This window comes from Ostrinia furnacalis, unplaced genomic scaffold (genome assembly GCF_004193835.3).
Source record: "Ostrinia furnacalis isolate ACB-3 unplaced genomic scaffold, ASM419383v2 OfSCF5489, whole genome shotgun sequence".
NCBI classification, from domain to species: domain Eukaryota; kingdom Metazoa; phylum Arthropoda; class Insecta; order Lepidoptera; family Crambidae; genus Ostrinia; species Ostrinia furnacalis.
This window is the reverse complement of record NW_021135728.1, coordinates 315,391-335,402: the sequence shown is the minus strand read 5'-3', so window position 1 is coordinate 335,402 and position 20,012 is coordinate 315,391. Positions and strand designations below refer to the sequence as shown.

At 36.3% G+C, this 20,012-nt stretch overlaps 1 protein-coding gene across 1 annotated transcript in view; it reads right to left on the bottom strand.

The window, feature by feature from the left end:
* The window catches only part of Plc21C (Phospholipase C at 21C), a 63,319-nt gene that overhangs the window by 42,778 nt on the left and 529 nt on the right, over nucleotides 1-20,012 (bottom strand). Inside the window, exons 2-3 of the mRNA XM_028316258.1 lie at nucleotides 19,743-19,889; nucleotides 7,819-7,956 (exon numbers count right to left, since the gene is read on the bottom strand). Coding sequence (XP_028172059.1) covers nucleotides 7,819-7,956; nucleotides 19,743-19,889 — 285 coding nt within the window. The remainder of the gene's footprint in view (nucleotides 1-7,818; nucleotides 7,957-19,742; nucleotides 19,890-20,012) is intronic.

Here is a 20,012-nt window from a genome sequence, read left to right as displayed (position 1 = left end):
ACAGAATATCATTACAAGAATCAGGTGTTACCTTTACTTCAATCCATCATTTAGTATTATATTAAGTCAAAACTAGTAAATCACCTACACTACATATTCCTTAGAAGAATTCCTTAGTAGTCTATGGGTGAGTGAATCGAGGAAGACAATACAGTTATAGAAATAGTCGGTCATTGCGCGCTCTTTATCTGGCTCATTACCTGAATGGATAATGTCCCGGTTTTTCATTTTTACGTGTGAAAACCCTAACCGTAATGGACGTGAATCGATAATTGAGATCTATCTGAACCTACGCTAAGGGTGGAATCTGCCATAACGCTAACGAAACGCTAAAACCGTGGCCAATGTATTGAAATGGGTCACACTAATTCGTTGTATTGTTTTAAACTCTTCCGTTGTCAATTCCAACTTGCAATGTTTGATTTTAATAACTAAAACATTTCGCTTAGTTTGTTTTCAGCTTTGTTTAGGAGTTGTTGGGTTACGGTTGAATTAATAGTTGGCTACGCAAAAATTATTAGCAAACACGTGCGACTCGCTAAAAGTTCTCTGTAAATCGTGAATGAAGATTTATTTTCGGATATTCTAGCAACTATTACACTTTTTCATTCGTTCATTGATATTAGTTTTAGAATTTTAAATTCGTTCTTAATTTAGCTTCGATATCGTCGATTAGGAACTATTTTGTGTCCTAAAATTCAAGTCGATTGCGAATGTTACCATGTCTAGCTAGGTGTGAATTTCTGGCACCTATACTATGTAGAGTCACAAAAACATTTCCTTGACCAATACACACTACAAGATAAGCATCTAAGTCAGAAATGCACGGGATTTTGAAGAATACAAATACGAATGAACGAGCTTGACATTTCTAGTGGAGATGGGAACTGCAGTCTTGACATACACTTTTCCTCCATAAACTTTACTAGCTGTGCCCGCGAATTCGTACGCGAAAATATAGTTTAATATTAATTGCCGTTCACTGACCGGTAGATCCTGATATTAGCGCGTTCAAGCAAACAAACTCCTCAGCTTTATAATATTAGTATAGATTCATTTATCACAACCAAAGCACGACCAAAGCAAGCATTGCTCTATAATAAAGCCTGGTCCGTGAGCACGTAGAATTTTGTCCAATGACCCCAAGCTACCCATCCTTATCGCTCGCGCGGAATTATATTGCTGTCGCGACTGTGCGACTGTGCGTCATTGGACAAAATTTTACGTGCTCACGGACCAGGCTTTAGCTTTACTATCTCTGAAAAGGAAATGTACATCAGTTTTCTTTATTGGTGTAAAGAAGAGAAGGCCAGTATTGAACATAAACAAACAAGGATGATTTCACAGAGTTGATTTAAATCAAAATACAGAATTCAATTTAAATCAAGAGTTAGAAAAATAAAGAGGTCCATAAATATAAAGGGTGATGTATAATTAATCCAGTCACACACTTACTTAACGAATTTCATGAAAACGACTTATGTTTGATCAAAAAAGGTTTAACTGTTTGTATTTTATATTTTTAGCAATTTACATGACCCGAATAACCAAAGAATTTTCATGTTACAACGAGCTTTTTTCTAGAGCTTTATAAAAGCTGTTTCGATAAAACAAACGAATTTCCACGAAAAGTGTTACATACAAAATTCATTTATGAAAGCCAACATTATGTTGCTTCGCGTACCAAAATTGTTGTGAAAAGAATTTATATTATCAGTTATGCATTGATTTTTGAAACAGTTTTCAGATAAAAAATAACATCGGTACATGGGATTACATAATTCTATGGAATACAGTCGATACAAAGGAAACACTACATACAAGAGCGAGCATTTTAGTACTGGAGGTAGTGCCAGCTGCCGGTGGAATAAACATTTAAAAATTCAATCCGGCGACTTGGCCCGTGGACCAAGCTAAAGGTGGACCAAGTCGCTGGAAGACTTAAAATCGTCAGTACCTACCGCCTCCTGCAGAACAAAGTAANCAAAGTTATGCTATAATGTACATAACAATGACATTCATACACGTGCACCACACTATACATGATTATAAGTATAGTTCATTGTAATATACGGGGAGATTGGAATTCAGAGCAAGGAACGCGCCGCCCTATTATGTGAGAGTATCTCAGGTTAGGCGCGCGACACAATAGTGATGTCAAAGCAACAGACAAGATCAGCACGTGCCGGGTGACACGCTGCTCCCTTGACCCGGGCCTGGGGCGACCATACATCTCCATTAATAAGGACAAACCCGACATTTAGGCTGTAACCGGTCTAAAAATTGCAAGCTAAGAAAAAACTGGATTGCGCACTCTTTTGTTTTCCCGAACAAAGCTTTGTTGTACCGTTCGCGAAAGAACAATGGAAAATGCAGAACTATGGATACTTCACTTTTTATTAAATATTCGTTGTCAACAAGACTACTACGGTGGGTCACGCGACGGCATTTGGGGACACATTTATGACGCCATGGCACACCATCGTCAGACAGGCACTTATCGCGTAAGGACTTCAGTACACACCCAGCCCGTAAAAAATAACTCCATTACATATTTATTAGAGGGCCGATCGGAAAGTTATGAGCAAGGAGCACGCGATGGCATTATCAAGTTATAATATCGTGAAGAGGCCATATATCACCCACGGATACCATTTACTAAATGCCTCTGAGCTCTTAGCGGCGAGAGGATACACTAATAAACAACTTTTACTACTTTGGCTGAGAGTATCAATTTATTAATCGATTACCAAGGTTGAGATTTTCACACGTTCGATTCGATGTTTAGTCGGCGGTTTCACTTACCTACCTAATCGTTAACTTTAGATGTTTTTTGGTTCAGTCATATTTTCTTCCAGTCTTATTTATTGGTTTTTAACCAATGAAATAAATGAAGAACACGGTAAGATCACAGACTACTAATAAGTTTCTAGGGTAAGATCTTCAAAAAATATAATATTTCGACATGACATCATACGTATTTTAGGATCCATACTTAAATAAAACAGACACCTTTTCAGCTACTTTACTACCCGTAACGAAACAGTGCTTTGTTCGTCATATCTACTAGGCTGTCACGGCTACATCGCTAATATTTAATAGCGGCTCTACAGCACAACGAGCGACACGACCCAGGTGCACCAACCTAATCCCGACTTCATACGGCACGAGAGACCCGACCCGACCCAGGTGCACCGACCTAATCTCGACTCAATGTGCGTCCGATGCAAGCCCCTTCAAGAGCTGCGATACATCTCGGCAACGTTTCCACGCTAATTGGGGTATGAACCTGAATACGTAAATAATACGAGTTAAGCTAGCGAGCCCCAATCTACACAAGATCTGTTGAATCCAAAATTCAAGTTGCTCCATGCATCGCATAATTGGATTAGGTACCTACCGATGAATATCGCTGCAACTTGCAACTTTGGTCCCGACAATCTGCCTCGACCTACAAATGCTTGACCTGTTTTATGACAAGAAAATACTATCCAAATATGGTGGATGCTATTCCTAATTAGTATCCTATTTGTATATTATACTATCCGTGCACGGAAAATGCAAATTGTATGAGTAAGGTAAAAATAAATAAATCTTATTTGCTCACGTTACAAAATTAGGACCACATGAATTTTTCACCATGAAAAATCGATTCCAGTTTCATTTAACTTATACTTTACAAGACTAATTTAATTCACATTCTATCCATGAAACTATTCACTAGACATCCATGTAATCTTACGATAGCCTTTAGACCCCCTTGATTTGACCCTGACGGAACATTCGTAGCTTCGTAGCTGACCTCTCCTACTGCCTACAAACCTACCAGCTAATTTTCAGCGTCATGGGTCAAGTTGTTTTCGAGCTTTCATGTTTAGTTAGTGACCTTTCCCTTTTGTGTATTGATTAAGTATTATCTATTATCTTTGTGCTTTAAGCACGGACGAGCCTCCTTTTACGCATTACACGTGAACGACTAACACGCGTAAATAAACAAGTATTTGTCACTGAATCAAGCATCAATCAACGACTAAGATTTATGTTCGCAGTCGAGAACAGTTAATGGGTTAATTCTTTAACTACCCGTGAACTTTCAGCGCAAAATAATTAACCGCACGTGTGGTGCGACTAATGATTGTGACAAACAATCTGGTTGGGCCTATGTCCAACTTTCTTCTCTTCCTTTTCTTCGGTGGCTCCAACTCTCAAATTATCTAGCTGCATGAGATGGTTTCCCACTAATAATCTGTTTATCGGATTCGGGGCCAGCACCTTCGCAGGAGCCAACCTTCGCGAAAAACCTCTATGGAAAATTAAGAAAAAACTCTATGTTGTCTTGGAACGTCTGTCAACGAAGTCAATGTGAAAAATCCGCTGAATATTTGCTGAATAAATTGAATTATTCAAAACCGCAAGAAATATCGACGGGTCGACCCTCGAAGCCTGGTCTCCGTCTCCTGATCCGCAGGTTGGTGGTTTCCGTTTTATGCAGCTGTATTTTTGAGTTGTTTGGAGTCACCAGCCGATCCCCGCATCGTCTTCCTTTCCCGCAATTTTTTATTCCTGGTGTGGCTATTTACACGCCACACCACAATCCTTTAAAATGCAAATGTATTCAGTTGAGAACAAATGTTCTTGTTCTAGCCACAGCACAATAAAAGCTGAGATCAGAAGTAAAAGTATTCGGAAGAATCGAGGATTTCCCCAAACAATGGAAATGTTTGATCGGAGCCACCTGTAGACTTGTATGATAATGCTAGTGTAGGGAAGTAGGTATTACTGCAATGTAAATGATGAAAGAAAATATTGTGATAAATAGAAAATTCGTTTAATATTGTAATTAATAAATTGCAACAGTTGAACAAACACAATAATTAATTACAACAGTTGAACAACGATCTTTCTCTGAAATAATAAGAAAAAGAGATTTTTAATTAAAAGATATATTTTTCTGTGCATTTTTCCTTTCCTAAATTGACTTGAAAAATATTTGGAAAAAGTATAGTTTAGAACTAGATAGGTATGATAAATTATTTCAATGATAGAGGGAAACTAGAAAAACTTTAAACTTACACAACTAATAGTTTCTTATAAACGAGTTATAAAGCCTTCCTCTATTCAGATCGATGAGATGTTAAAAGATACGGAGTGGTGATAGCAAAAACGCGTCGAAGCCCGAACACGACACTAGTTCGTAACAAGTAACTTTTAACGAGGGATAAAATTACCGTAGTGTATTCTTCGGAGCTTTTATAGTGGAAGAAGCTTATTCGGTTATTATGTGAAAACTTGCGGCGTATACTTCCTTATCCATGAAATTATAACTGCCCGTATAAAACTTTCAGGTATGACTTCTATCTACTATACGACTTATAGTTACAGCTATAATTATTATACAGTGTGTCCGGGCATGTAGTGATCAAACTTTAAGGGCGTAATCTATGGACAATTTTATCGATGAAAATACTTCAAATTTGGGGCCTGACCCATTTCTCGAAAAATTACATCGATTTAAGTTTTTAATTTTTAGTTTACACCTCTTCTTTAAAAAACAAGTAAAAGCGTGGGTAGCTTAACATTGATAGGAAAATATTTTATATCATGGGATAGCCAATAAAATTATCTATTAGTAGAAGAAGAAAGCAGACACAAGTTTCATACATTTTATGGGAGTAAGAATGGATTTAGTTAGAAAAATACATTACTTTTTTCACTTCTTTTTCAGTTATTTTCCAACACAAGAAAAACCAGGTCGTTAATGTATGTTTTATTTGCATTGTATTATTAGTATTTGAGCTATTCTACAAAACGAATGTAAATTTATTAGTCTACGTCTNTATTTTTAGTATTTGAGCTATTCTACAAAACGAATGTAAATTTATTAGTCTACGTCTATTAGTTTCGACGTAATTGTTGAACAAAGATACCCCTTCCCAGCGGTTTCCATAGCGCACGCGACATGCGAAAATGCACTGCCTGAAAGAATCACACAACCTATTCCAATTACTATGGAAACCGCTGGGAAGGGGTATCTTTGTTCAACAATTACGTCGAAACTAATAGACGTAGACTAATAAATTTACATTCGTTTTGTAGAATAGCTCAAATACTAAAAATACAATGCAAATAAAACATACCTTAACGACCTGGTTTTTCTTGTGTTGGAAAATAACTGAAAAAGAAGTGAAAAAAGTAATGTATTTTTCTAATTAAATCCATTCTTACTCCCATAAAATGTATGAAACTTGTGTCTGCTTTCTTCTTCTACTAATAGATAATTTTATTGGCTATCGCATGATATAAAATATTTGCCTATCAATGTTAAGCTACCCACGCTTTCACTTGTTTTTTAAAGAAGAGGTGTAAACTAAAAATTAAAAACTTAAATCGATGTAATTTTTCGAGAAATGGGTCAGGCCCCAAATTTGAAGTATTTTCATCGATAAAATTGTCCATAGATTACGCCTTTAAAGTTTGATCACTACATGCCCGGACACATTGTATAAGTTTGAATGAAAGAAAAAGAACTACATATAATTGGATTATGATAGTACCTATACAAAAAATTTAAATTAAAATAAATCATGTCATAACTTATTAAAGAAAATGTAAAGTTATATTTACAAATAGAGTTAACTAAAATACGTAGATGATTTTCCACAAATCAAATGCAGGCGAAGGATTTAATCGATGGCCATGTTTCAGATACACAATACAAGAATCTACCTTGTATTGTATTGTATCATGCAATTAAAGTAAAAATACTGGCTATTGGCTTTCGTTTCACTTTTCTTATACTATATTAAACATTCGTATCTCGTGTTTTCTCACAATGCACAATGAAACCCTCAGTATTTTTTATGATTACCTGGTCTTGATCGTAAGCTTTCATACATTTTACATCCCCAATTCCACAAAGCGTATCGGATAGGATTAGTAAAATCCCAAACGGTGCGTACTTATGCACAATATTCAAAATAAAGTATTGGGATACTGCTCGTAAAGCTCGGAAAAACTCCCGCTCTCAGCTAAGACTTAGATCTATATTGTTCATCTGCTCCAACCTCTTCTATTAGTAGCTAGTTACAAAAGGGGTACATTATATGAACGGCATTTACCTATTATTACCCTAAACTTTATTTTAAAGCGTATTAATATTGTAAAATGAAGCGAAACAAAATGTAATTATTATTTTTTGTATTCTCGCAATACATTGCCCGCAAACGCGATGAATCAAACACCACTTGAAAAGGGTACCATTTGAAAGAACCAGTCGTTTTATTTTAGCCGGGTTTATCATAAAAAATGCACGACAAAGGGTTTTCTTCTCTCTAATAAAGTTTTTACTGTGATTGAGTTTTCAAGTCGTGAGTTCGTTTCGTCGGAACCAATATAACTTTGTTTTACGTTAATAATTCCATGTTGTCAACTTATGTTTGCGAAGGAAAACATGACATAGCCNTAGGCTCACAACTTAAATAGTGTCCCACGTATAAGCTCACCGGCTTACTTGGGCCGTCTGCTGCGTAGTGCAATTGAAGGTAAGGTCACGTCCACGAAATTGGCCACGCAACCGGGTCAAATCAGGAATGACTTCCTACGGAATGATGTCATAGAACGGTCACCTCTTTATTGTAGAGCTAGAGAAATAGCAACGAATTTTCAACCTCCAGGTCACGGTAAAACAAAACCTAGGATTATTACATCTCATTCAGGATACGAACCTTATAAATCTGCTCTCACGTTCTAGTCTCAAATATCACGTGGTCTAAAGCTTTGGATCATGGTCTCCTCCAGGGTACAGTTTTGGGGCCTTACTTGTGCAATCTCCTTTCTCGTGCAGCAGAAGTTCACGAAGGTGACGTTCACAAAGTCGGCACCATAGCACACTGTCACGGTCTTCTCCTCCAGCGACCCCTGGGACCCGATCAGCACCACATGCCGGATTTTTGGATCCTACAACAAAATATGTATGTTATTTACGTGTAATTGAAGCGTAGTCGCCCAGGAACTTACATTGTCAAATGCTTATTGAAAAACAGAAATAATTCTTTCACAACGAAGTTGCCATTTTGTATGGGGAATTTAAAGAAAGCTTAGTTCTTCTTTGAATGTTACAAAATTTAAGTATGTATAAGAAACTATGTTTAGGACATACAAGAATTGATTTAGTATTTCAGAATANTCAGAATACATTTAGTGAATACAATTTCGTGGACATACTCTACACTTCCAGAAATAGAGTCAGCAAAATATCAATCCGAATCGCGATGAGCGTAGATTAGGCGCGGCGATATGGGATACAAACGGAGCACGACAAAAGACATCATGCCTTTGTCTTGTCAAACGTCACAACGTTCAACCGTACAGAATCCAAATCCATACTATGATTAGAATTTCAGTAACCGTGTTACGTTTCAACGAGTGAAAAGATGAAACAATCGTGATAGATAATAAATATGAAATGGGTTAACTATTGGAACACTTTTTCATGAAGAAGAAAAATTTAAAAAGCTGTACCTATTCGTTCAATGGACAACACGCATAAGTTGTAATTTTAAGTTAAATTATGACTTAGTTTAAAGTTTAGATCACACACATTACACTAGTTTTTATTTCACCTCAATCCATCCAGTATTACCGAAGATAGAGCCTCGAGAAGTTTACGGACTTTTTAAAATTTTCAAATATTTCCAATATTCGCGCGTGACGTCACAACATGATATTGCAGCCCCCGCACGTTAACCCATTTACCACTTTTTGTCTTTTTCCAACTAAAATAAAATTTTACCTAACTGACAACTGTTGTTAGTTGTCATCGTTCAATCACATTTCAAACTAGGCGCTAAAAAAGTAACCATTATTATGCCACCTATTGCCAATTTTGTGCACTATGAAGCCATTTTTACATTTATGCACTGAAAAAAAATATAAATTTTCTGGAAAAATAACCAAGTTTGTGTCTCTGTGCTCAATAACGAGTAAATAGTCCAGTTATTTGTTAATTTTACTTGGAAAGCTTTCCGGAATTTTTGAAAATTGGTGAATAAATAGATTTCGCNAAGTATGTATAAGAAACTATGTTTAGGACATACAAGAATTGATTTAGTATTTCAGAATACCTCTAGTGAATACAATTTCGTGGACATACGGTACACTTCCAGAAATAGAGTCAGTAAAATATCAATCCGAATCGTGATAAGCGTAGATTAGGCGCGGAGATATAGGATACAAACGGAGCACGACAAAAGACATCATGCCTTTGTCTTGTCAAACGTCACAACGTACAACCGTACAAAATCCAAATCCATACTATGATTAGAATTTCAGTAACCGTGTTACGTTTCAACGAGTGAAAAGATGAAACAATCGTGATAGATAATAAATATGAAATGGGTTAACTATTGGAACACTTTTTCATGAAGAAGAAAAATTGAAAAAGCTGTACCTATTCGTTCAATTCAGGAATAACTGAACGATATGTTTTATGGAATATTGAGATCGTAACTCATGATTTAAGCGATACATGTATCAGTTCATTTTGTTTATTAAATTTTAAAGTTCGTACACGTTAGCCTGTACAAATTAATAAAATATCATGAAATTCTCATAAAATTCACACACATTGTTGGTTCAACCACAGAATAATAATAAGTACCTACTACGTACAGAAGTTTTACTTCGCGAAGGTATTTAAAAAAATGTATGCTCAATGTCATTAACAATATGGTGTAATTTAGCCTGTCTCAAGAGTCAAGCACCATTTTGTTGACAAACGTCAGTGATCGGCACTGCGCCGAAGCTATAGGGCTGACTTCGGTAAAATGATGTGACGTGAGGTGCCAAACTGCGGAAAATGGCGGAGGAAATCATTGAGTTATAATGTACTACGTACTAGAGAAGACATGTCAACTAGACTGTTTCTGGCACGCAAACAGGTCCATGGACCGAAATTCAATTAGTATGTGCTCAGCGGTTGCTGTGACAACACGCTTGAGTGCAGTTTTGTTTTTTGAAATATGCCATCCTATAGACGAAAATACTGTTCAAATAACTCCAGATACATATTAAGTAAAAATCAAGGAATGACTTTTTACCATTAAGTTGTACATTTATGCACTTTAAAACACTAATTTAATTTTAATTTGTTAATTACAAGGCGTCACCGCGGCGGCAGCCATTTTACGAAAATTTCAAAGAATAAAAATCGCAGACTTGACACTGACGCATAAATTAGTATACGAAAGGATGGTTAAATACAGCAATAAAAAGATTTTTTTGAAGATTATTTAAGCATTTTGTATTGCACAAATTACTAATAGTCCCGTCCAGCCCCTTGTGTTAAGCTAAATAAGCTTGGGTTACGGGTGGGATTACCTGGTCTTGATCGTAAGCTTTCATACATTTTACATCCCCAATTCCACAAAGCGTATCGGATAGGATTAGTAAAATCCCAAACGGTGCGTACTTATGCACAATATTCAAAATAAAGTATTGGGATACTGCTCGTAAAGCTCGGAAAAACTCCCGCTCTCAGCTAAGACTTAGATCTATATTGTTCATCTGCTCCAACCTCTTCTATTAGTAGCTAGTTACAAAATGGGTACATTATATGAACGGCATTTACCTATTATTACCCTAAACTTTATTTTAAAGCGTATTAATATTGTAAAATGAAGCGAAACAAAATGTAATTATTATTTTTTGTATTCTCGCAATACATTGCCCGCAAACGCGATGAATCAAACACCACTTGAAAAGGGTACCATTTGAAAGAACCAGTCGTTTTATTTTAGCCGGGTTTATCATAAAAAATGCACGACAAAGGGTTTTCTTCTCTCTAATAAAGTTTTTACTGTGATTGAGTTTTCAAGTCGTGAGTTCGTTTCGTCGGAACCAATATAACTTTGTTTTACGTTAATAATTCCATGTTGTCAACTTATGTTTGCGAAGGAAAACATGACATAGCCTTGAAGCTCGCACCGAAATTTACTCACAATGTAAGATGTTATTTGGTTTGGTAACCTAGTAAATCTTAAGCGTTAGGATACTAGGGCACTATTTAAGTTGTGAGCCTCGACAACATAACGTGTTGTTAGACGACATCTGATACTTTTAATGAAAAGTTTGACATTTTTGACTACAACCTTATTCAAAACTTTTTATCATTTGAGCACGTTTTGTATTATTAACATTGAATTGAAAATTATCTTGACTACAAAAACATGGAATTGACTTGCCGAAATTTTCGCGCGAATTTTTATTACGACTTTCGACGTGGTTAATCAATACAAAACNGACCAACTATATTGTGTACGTACCAAACCTGCTTACATTGTAATACTACGAGATTATTATTTTTTTGTCCTACCTTCATTGTACCTAGTTTTTTAAGTTTACCTATTGCACTGTCATTGACTATGGTGAGAATAAAGTTATTTATTATTTATTATTATTATTACTTGAAAATGGAATACAAAATGATAAGGTATGGTAAATGATAGGTCTTTATCAATGAAGAAGCAGAAGTTCAATTCATGTGTCCTCCATCTAGATTCATCAGTACTAGCCTAGGCTAGTTTCCATCGTCACTCAAAGTTTGGATGCGGTCTCCAATTTGGGCTTAATTGAGGTATTTTTTGGGTAAGAGGCATAAGAACTAATGCCGTTTTATATCAAAAATTCATACTTAGAGGTACTCAACCAGGTACAAAGTATTTCCTTGTATGTTAGTCTGCCACTCTTTAGTAAGTCCCGAAATCCCCGCTTCGGCTCCCCTACTAACCATTCTAACCATTGTACACAGATAATATCTTACATGCAGCTTTTCATGTTACTACGTCACATTTTCAAAATCCACGCGGAAAATCGCTCCTAGCTGAAGAGCGCACTTTGAGCTTGAATATTTCAGTCATTTTTAAAGATATCAAAAAAGTAAAAATACAGTATTCATTCTAATTTTTTGTAGTTTTTTTTGGCATCTTCAACAAAAATTGTGCGCCATGTCAATTCAGGAATAACTGAACGATATGTTTGATGGAATATTGAGATCGTAACTCATGATTTAAGCGATACATGTATCAGTTCATTTTGTTTATTAAATTTTAAAGTTCGTACACGTTAGCCTGTACAAATTAATAAAATATCATGAAATTCTCATAAAATTCACACACATTGTTGGTTCAACTAGTTTTCTAATATGTAAAAATAAAATTGTGTAGCTCTTTAAAGAAAACCCTTGAATCCGAAAAGATTCAATGATATTCTAGATTAAATCGAACAAATAACGCCATCCCAAGTATCTTAGTAAAATACACGGCAAATACCTACTACCTAAATGTAGTTACTCGTATAATTAATCATTTTAGTCTCCACAGCGGCGGTATCATTAAAATTAATAATGTTATTTGACTTCATCATACACATTTAAACCCATTATCTATAACAGCATTCGTACCCAATACACGGTAAAGCTTTTTGTGTCGAACTGGGCCATTGCTCGCAAACTAAGCTCTTTGATTGGGTATTAAATAAAAACATCACTTTGATAGTTTATCTAGCTTTGATTAAAAATTCATTGAAATATAAAGGATTAGACGAATTTGAATTCGAAAACACGAACTCGTAACTAGAACGTATTAAACTCTGAGAGGATATAAGATAAGATTTACTACACTTCAGATATTTCATGGTTTTGCACTATTTACCTACATCCCTAAATCTTGGGTTTTCCGTCGAAATGTTGTCAGCTAGTACGAGAAATTTTCCATGCCAACTCGCGCAGCTTATTAGTTCGCGGAAATTAACATGAGCATCAAGATTTGCAACCTTTTGCAACTTTCAGCGCGTTTCATTTCTCAGTTGTACTTTTTTAATGACATATTTTAAATTTAATTATATCTACATTTAATATGTACTATCATACATTGGAAGGCACGCTTTCTGATAATTTACGTTATGCAGTTTCTGACCACACAGCCGGTGGTTGTGGGTTCAAGTCATACAAGAGGTAATCTATGTTATGCTAACATGTGGTCATCAAATATGTATGTAATATGTTGTTGCTGCAGTTTCCTTGTCACGGACAAACTTAATAACTAAGAGCTGATATTTAGTGAAGAAGATAATATGAATGTAGGTAGTAGAGTACTGCCCAAAAATATTTGTCTGATGTCTATGCGTATATCTCTAATCCAAACGTAGCCAAAAGTTTCAGTGATTATTTTTTTGTTGTGCAATATTTTGTATCTGAAGTATTCCGCAAACAAAGCGTGTTTGTTGATCACTGTAATATGTTAGAACAACGCAACTTCCCCCCGTGCTCTTGGGACAGTCCAAGCCAATAATAGCAATATTTTGTAACAGACCAGGGAAGCTTGAGCAATACAATTTACCGGATAAGTCGGGCGTTCCGACAAATTGGACTCTGCTGGGGGCCATAAAGAACGGCTCAAATACCGCGCGATTATATCTTGTTCCCAGAAAAATAGATGTAGTCGGAGGATGTAGAGCATTTTAATGCTGGCCAGCAACCACAGCGGCAGGGCGACGGCTCTTAAAATCAAAATTTATGAATTTTAACGTGTCAGCTCCATTTGTGCCTCCATGCACATTTAAAACAAGATACAACACGCGTATAAAGCCAAGACAAATTACTTAAGTGCGTCATAAAATTATAAACGAAGTTTGTGAAGAAAAAACAGCCAGATTAATGCATAGATCATTGAAAATCTAAAGCCTGAAAACACTTCAAACGAATATGAAACGTTTGAGGATGTCATAAATATCACAGTTCACGGCAAAAAATATTCTTAACAAAACGTTTGATAACTTGAAACTGAAAGAGTTATGAATACTGGGTCATCATAACACGTACTGAAAGCACAACAAACTGCCTCGCAATGGCTCTAATATAGGGATAGCACATATTTGCCCATTCCAAGCTGTCCCGCGCTGGCAATAAATTACCCGGCAGTCACTTCGAGTAGTTTTTCGCATAGTGCGGTGAATGAATTTGTGTTTATTTTGGACAGCATAGCGCGATGTAGGCGTGCGTCGCATCGCTGGAACGACCGGGCGATGCCGCAGACAGACATAATTAGCAGTGCCAGGTGTTCCATTTCAGCTAGTGTCTGTAATTGCAGTGGCAACTTAATTTCAACAGTCGCAATCTCTAGCAGGGTCAGTAATTAAATCTTTTGCTAGCGGGAAATGGTCACATTATTTGAAACTAGACCCCTGCTTGCTTGCCTATTTTATCTAATGACATACTATCAATATCAATAAAAGATATTAGTCACGAATCACGATGCCTTTTTTATTTGAGTGCAAGTGACGACCATACCGCGCACGCGCACGAGACTTATCATCAAAAGTAACCTCTGTATCTTTTTCAATAAAAAATTAGATTCATTGTTTCAATTAGCCCCGTTTGACCTTCAGTCCCGAAAATTAGCATACCCGACCTGGCCACAATAGTCACAATCGTGCAGCGAGACGGCAACAAAACCGCAGCCGTTTAACCGATATCTGACGATATGTGGCCTGCAATTTGTCGGATGCGGCAGACGCGTATAAAAATATTATAGTAAATGTAAACAAATAGCCTAAAGAAAGATATGATGCGATGTAAGATAGTAGCTTGCAGGCCTTGCAGCGTTTCGCGTTTGGAAAAGAACATAATGGGTTATACAAAATTAATCTACACATATAAACTTAATGTTAGATGAATAAAAATACAATATAACCACCGCTAATAAAAATTACATTCAAACGTATCAAATATCAAACCCGTGGTGTATCTTTATGCAGAGTTAACTATCAATAAATCCCTGTAACTCCCGAGAATTCGACACAAGTCATAAAAACGGTTTAACGATAGATACAAGTATTTGTGTGTATGCTTCTCGAGAAGTCGCGAATGCGAATGATAATAAACAAAATGTGAGCCAGTCGGCACTTCACATGTAATGGCCAATCACCGACAATGCTGAACTACACAGCTAAACAAGCTATTCATCAATTTCTTTGAACCATTCCCAAGCAAATTGGCATCTAATCGTATAGCTACTCGGAAAATTGTTATTGATTGCAAAATAAGCTCGCGATAATAACATTAATGATAGCATCCGCTGTTTCTGTTGGTATAGGAAATACAAACTGGATAATTATTTGTAATTTCGCTGGAACACTCATGATACGCTGAAACAGGATGAACTTTTATGTTTTAATAAACAATTTATTGCCCGCGGTTCCCCGTGCGCTGTTTGGACGTTGGTTTGACACAAAAATACTGTATCATCACTCTGGAACTCTACTAAAAGTGGGTAAACTCGGTGTACTATCATGGAATACATTTGGTTGATGGATAGTAGAGAGGCGTTGTCAGCTGCTGACAACGCAACTCTTGTAGCGGAATTTTGGGCTGACACTGTGTAGGTTTGTTGTCGACACGATAAGAACAAGTAGAGAGGCGATTTCTGACGAGACTGATCTGTCTTCCGATTTCACAAACAGGTATCTGACTCGATGCGCAATTATTTAAGATATTACAATGTTTACTTCGCCGTGCTATTGTCTGTACACATTGAAATAGATTTGCGAAGGACATCTCCAGCCTAGGGGTAGGGCTCCGAACAAAAACCATCGGAGGCAGTATCGACTAATGGTCGAACGAATCGACCGACAAACGGTATTGTTAAATTCAGCCCACTGTCCTACATAATTAATCTACCCACCGTCAAATCGTTCGCGTTCTGGATACTTGCTCTGATAGTGCTGCAATCGAAGTTTTGCGCGGGATGTCCCATTTTCATTCAGGGAATAACCCTTGACCGGGACAGCAAATAACCTGGTTGTGTCTCGTTGGTTTCAGCCGAAAGGGATATCCACAAAGACCGGTCCTGCGCCGCTCGCATCCAGGCACCTCCCGCGACCTTCGCGACGATCATCGGTCCACCTAGTGGGAGGCCTGCCCACGCTACGTCTTCCGGCTCGTGGTCGCCACTCAAGAACTTTCCTGCCCCAGCGGCCATCAGCTCTACGAGCTATGTGATTCATTAGGAAAAAATTAACATTCTCAAAGTTCCGCATTTGATTCGTCTGCCTCGCGTTTGCGTATAACACGATGCCTTTGCCATTGTCCAGCAGTGGACATCATTTGGCTGAAAGGAACGAACCACTGAATCAAGTATCGTTAATTAAAGTATGATATTTTGAAGTTTTTAAATACCTTACTTAACCAACTCGCCTGAAATTGGTCACTGAACTGACACTAAAAATATTCATTAACGCAATAAGGTAAGGTCACGGACGTAATGAGGCATGTCCTTCGTACTGTCTCTTTAAAAAAATATATTTTAACGGGTCTGCACCCATTTAAAACTCAAAACCATTTTGTTTTCTGTCAATCCCGTACATAGAGCATATTGCTGCTGGCAACACTACTAGCCCATAATTTATAACGCGGCGGATAGATTTTTCTAAAATTAGTGCATGACCCGGAATCGATAACGACCCGCCGAGGCGATAAATTTAGAGCGACATCAGATTTTATTTGAAACTTCATTTGATAATCGCGATGAGCTGTCTAGCTCATGATTCTATAAGGTTCTAAAAGGCGTTATGAAATAATAATAGATGCTGACCTTTAGGCGTGAATGCATGTTTAATTCCATTGCGGTTTTTTAGTTTCTTTTTTAAAGTAAGTCAGCCCACTGTTCTCCGGTTCACATGTTACTTTATTTGAAGTGTCATGTTTTGGACTTTATGCTGTGCTTTATGCGCTCATTGCGTGTTTTAACTTGACAAAACATCAGTGAGTTATTCGTTGACAAAATTTTATCAGTACCAACAGTAATAATGTAGTGACTCGTTAGTACGACGAACACCACCGTGACGGTGCCGACTGCCGTGATTGTTGATATTATAATAATGGGAGGAACTTCGAAAATAAGCGTATAAGTAATGTTGTCAACATGAAAGTCGTGATCCGTGATTTTAACGCATCAATTAGTATAATCACGTTCGGATTATGTAATTATGTCACGCTTGGTTTGGTTATTCATTTGTTAATTTGGGGAAATGGCCATTGCACCCGTTAACTCACCACATAACCACGGCTTTTGATTTGAGTGAAATCTAAAATACAACATTTAACCGGACTGTGGTCTGTTTGTTGATTACGAACACATTCAGACAAATGCAAATCCGCAGTCTCGTTATGTTGCGCTCCCATTATCATAATAATTCTCGTGACTGGACTCAAAACTCGACAAATGCATATTGTTTTTCAAATTGCTCCTACACTTAGGCTTTGTCAGGCATCTGTAGCTTCGTCTGAGACTTGCTGGTTACGTGGAGAACAATCCACATTGAAATAATGGACGTGAAATAATTCATTTAGTTAAATGTACCCTGAAACTTAGCATTACGGTTATTAATGTGGCACTGAAGTTCACTGAACAATAATGAAAGCATTTCATGAAAATAAGGGCTTATCAGCATTTGCTATTTGACCAATTAGCGAAATTGTTAGGTTATTGTAACTGAAAAGGCTCGCGTACACGTGAATAATAAATTAAAATATGTCGTTTCGTGGTTCGCATTCGTATTGTAGGTAGGTACTACATGTTGTATGCGAAGCTATTTAAATTATGTAGGTATGTTTGAACGGATAAAGCTAATTACTGGTCCAATTCATTAAAAATTAAAAAGCTAGACTTTTAGCCGACGAACGTCATTGGCATTTAGCCCGGAATGAGATGAAATATTATGTGCGATATTGTTTCTATGACCAATCGTGGAATGTAAGCAAAGAAATAAATATCCGAATGGAATGTGATTAAAATAATATTGTCAAACAAGGGTTACCAGTTAAACATTCCATCCAATAAAGTACCTAGTTAGTTTTTCTTCCAGGAAAATCTACAGTTTCTGAAGCACAATGACGTCGTTCTAGTATTTACTATTTATTCTTTGGTTTAGTGGCAATCCAAATTAAATCACTCTCGCGGTGATGATAAACCTTATCACAATCTCTGTGAATTGGCATAGAAATGGAACTAACCAAAAGTGTGCCAAAAGTATATCAATAATTGTGACAAATCCGTAACCCTACCCTATGATAAGTTACGTATTTATAAGAAAGGGTGAAGAGAAATGGTAGATTAACCCACATTTTCTTTGAAAGTCGTATTTTATAGCACGGAGCTTCACTAGACGATCTAGCAGGTTGATAGCGATAAAGACCAGCAGTATGTCTAAAAAGAAAACCCCTAAATTAATATAAATGCATCGTGTCATAAAAACACGAATGTGTGTCAAAATGTAAATTTTAATACTTTAATCACGGCACGTATTCGACGGGCCGCGGCATTCGCCACGAGTCCCACGTTACACACAATGATCTATTGTAATAACTTTTCAACATATTGTTCCTAAGTTGTTAAATAGTCTTCATTCATAATTTTAAACAGCTAGTAAGACAGTGCATAATTGGCACAGTTTTATCAAGGCTTCCAGGCAACTGTTGAATGCGGAGCTGTATAAAATTTTGCGCAAAAAGATTTTACTTAGAAAACAATTTTGAACTGCATACTGATTAGCTATCACAGTAACGATAATGTAAGAGACAGGTGTTTATGTATGACTACTCTTTGCGTGCAACTTTGGCTGCGTGTATTATGATTTCAGAAGAAACTGTGTTTTTCATCCATCTTTTTGTAGCTATTATGCAACTTTAATTATTTTAGTAATAAATATAACACAGTACGTACATCTTACGCGTAAAATTAGTTTGTAACCAACAAGGAGTTGCACCTACTTCAACAAAACAACATAATAAATTATAATGAAATAAATGTCAAACTCACTCTTTATTACTGTGCCATAAAAGCAGTCTTAAGGATATTAAAACTAGTTTTCAAGTCCAAATATAAAATCCACTGGTCATAATAAAAAAACCTTCTTCTTTTTCTAATCAAAATACAAAATCACACTTTCATATTAATAAGTTATTTTACTGCAGGAAAATTCAGTATAAAATAAATTAAGTCTCAATAAAATGTTGATACATATTGCTGTGGCACAGTAACATCTTGAGTGATCGCCTCTAATTGACCACTTGACTCGACTTGGCCCATGTTTGATTTGTATGGGTGTGAATTGTATTGAATTACTGAAGCTTATGATTCATTTAAAGAAGCTCATTTCATTTGAAACACTTTCAGACTTAGTAATAAGTTTGAATCGTATTATTTTACATTTATAATAAATATTTTTATGATTGTCTTTACTTAATCCAGTCAGAATCTTATACTAAGACTTTTTTTTCATATAAGACTAAAAACTTTAACATTATTATTTAGATTAGATATTGTAACAATTGTTAATTCCTTTCAAGACTATTAAAAAGATTTCTCTTTGCTTCCAAGTATTTTTTTGATTGTGAACTTATTAATTATCACCCTAAAGGAGTTAATCCTATAAATGTATTTAATGGAGTTCTGTCTCATCTTGAAATTACACCTGTGATACTAGACCCACCTTAGCTGGTTTATAAAATTTATTGTATAAAGTACACTTGAAAAGTGAAGAAAGTAATTATTTTGCTTAGATTTTAATGAGATGAGATGAATGAGATTTTGCCATCTCTTACGTATTTCTTTCTTTTCTTGTATTTTCTGCTCCATGCAATGTAGGGTATAATTTTATTATTATTAGTTAATTAAATTCACACTGACCTTAGGAAGTTTAGCATGGACGCCGGTCCGGACATCCCTGATGGTGGCAATGTCCAGTAGTTCCACCTCCATGTTCTGGTCCGTCCAGTACATGAAGAAGCCCTTGGGGTCCACCCGTAGGGTGACCGGGAGGCCGGTTCCAGAGTCCTAAGACATGAATACATATTTTTGTGATGGGTCTAAGAAATGTGTGCATTAAATATGAAATTCAGAAAATATTAAGCTCTTGTCAGTGTTATAATTTGAAATTTATACTAAGTCTTTAACATT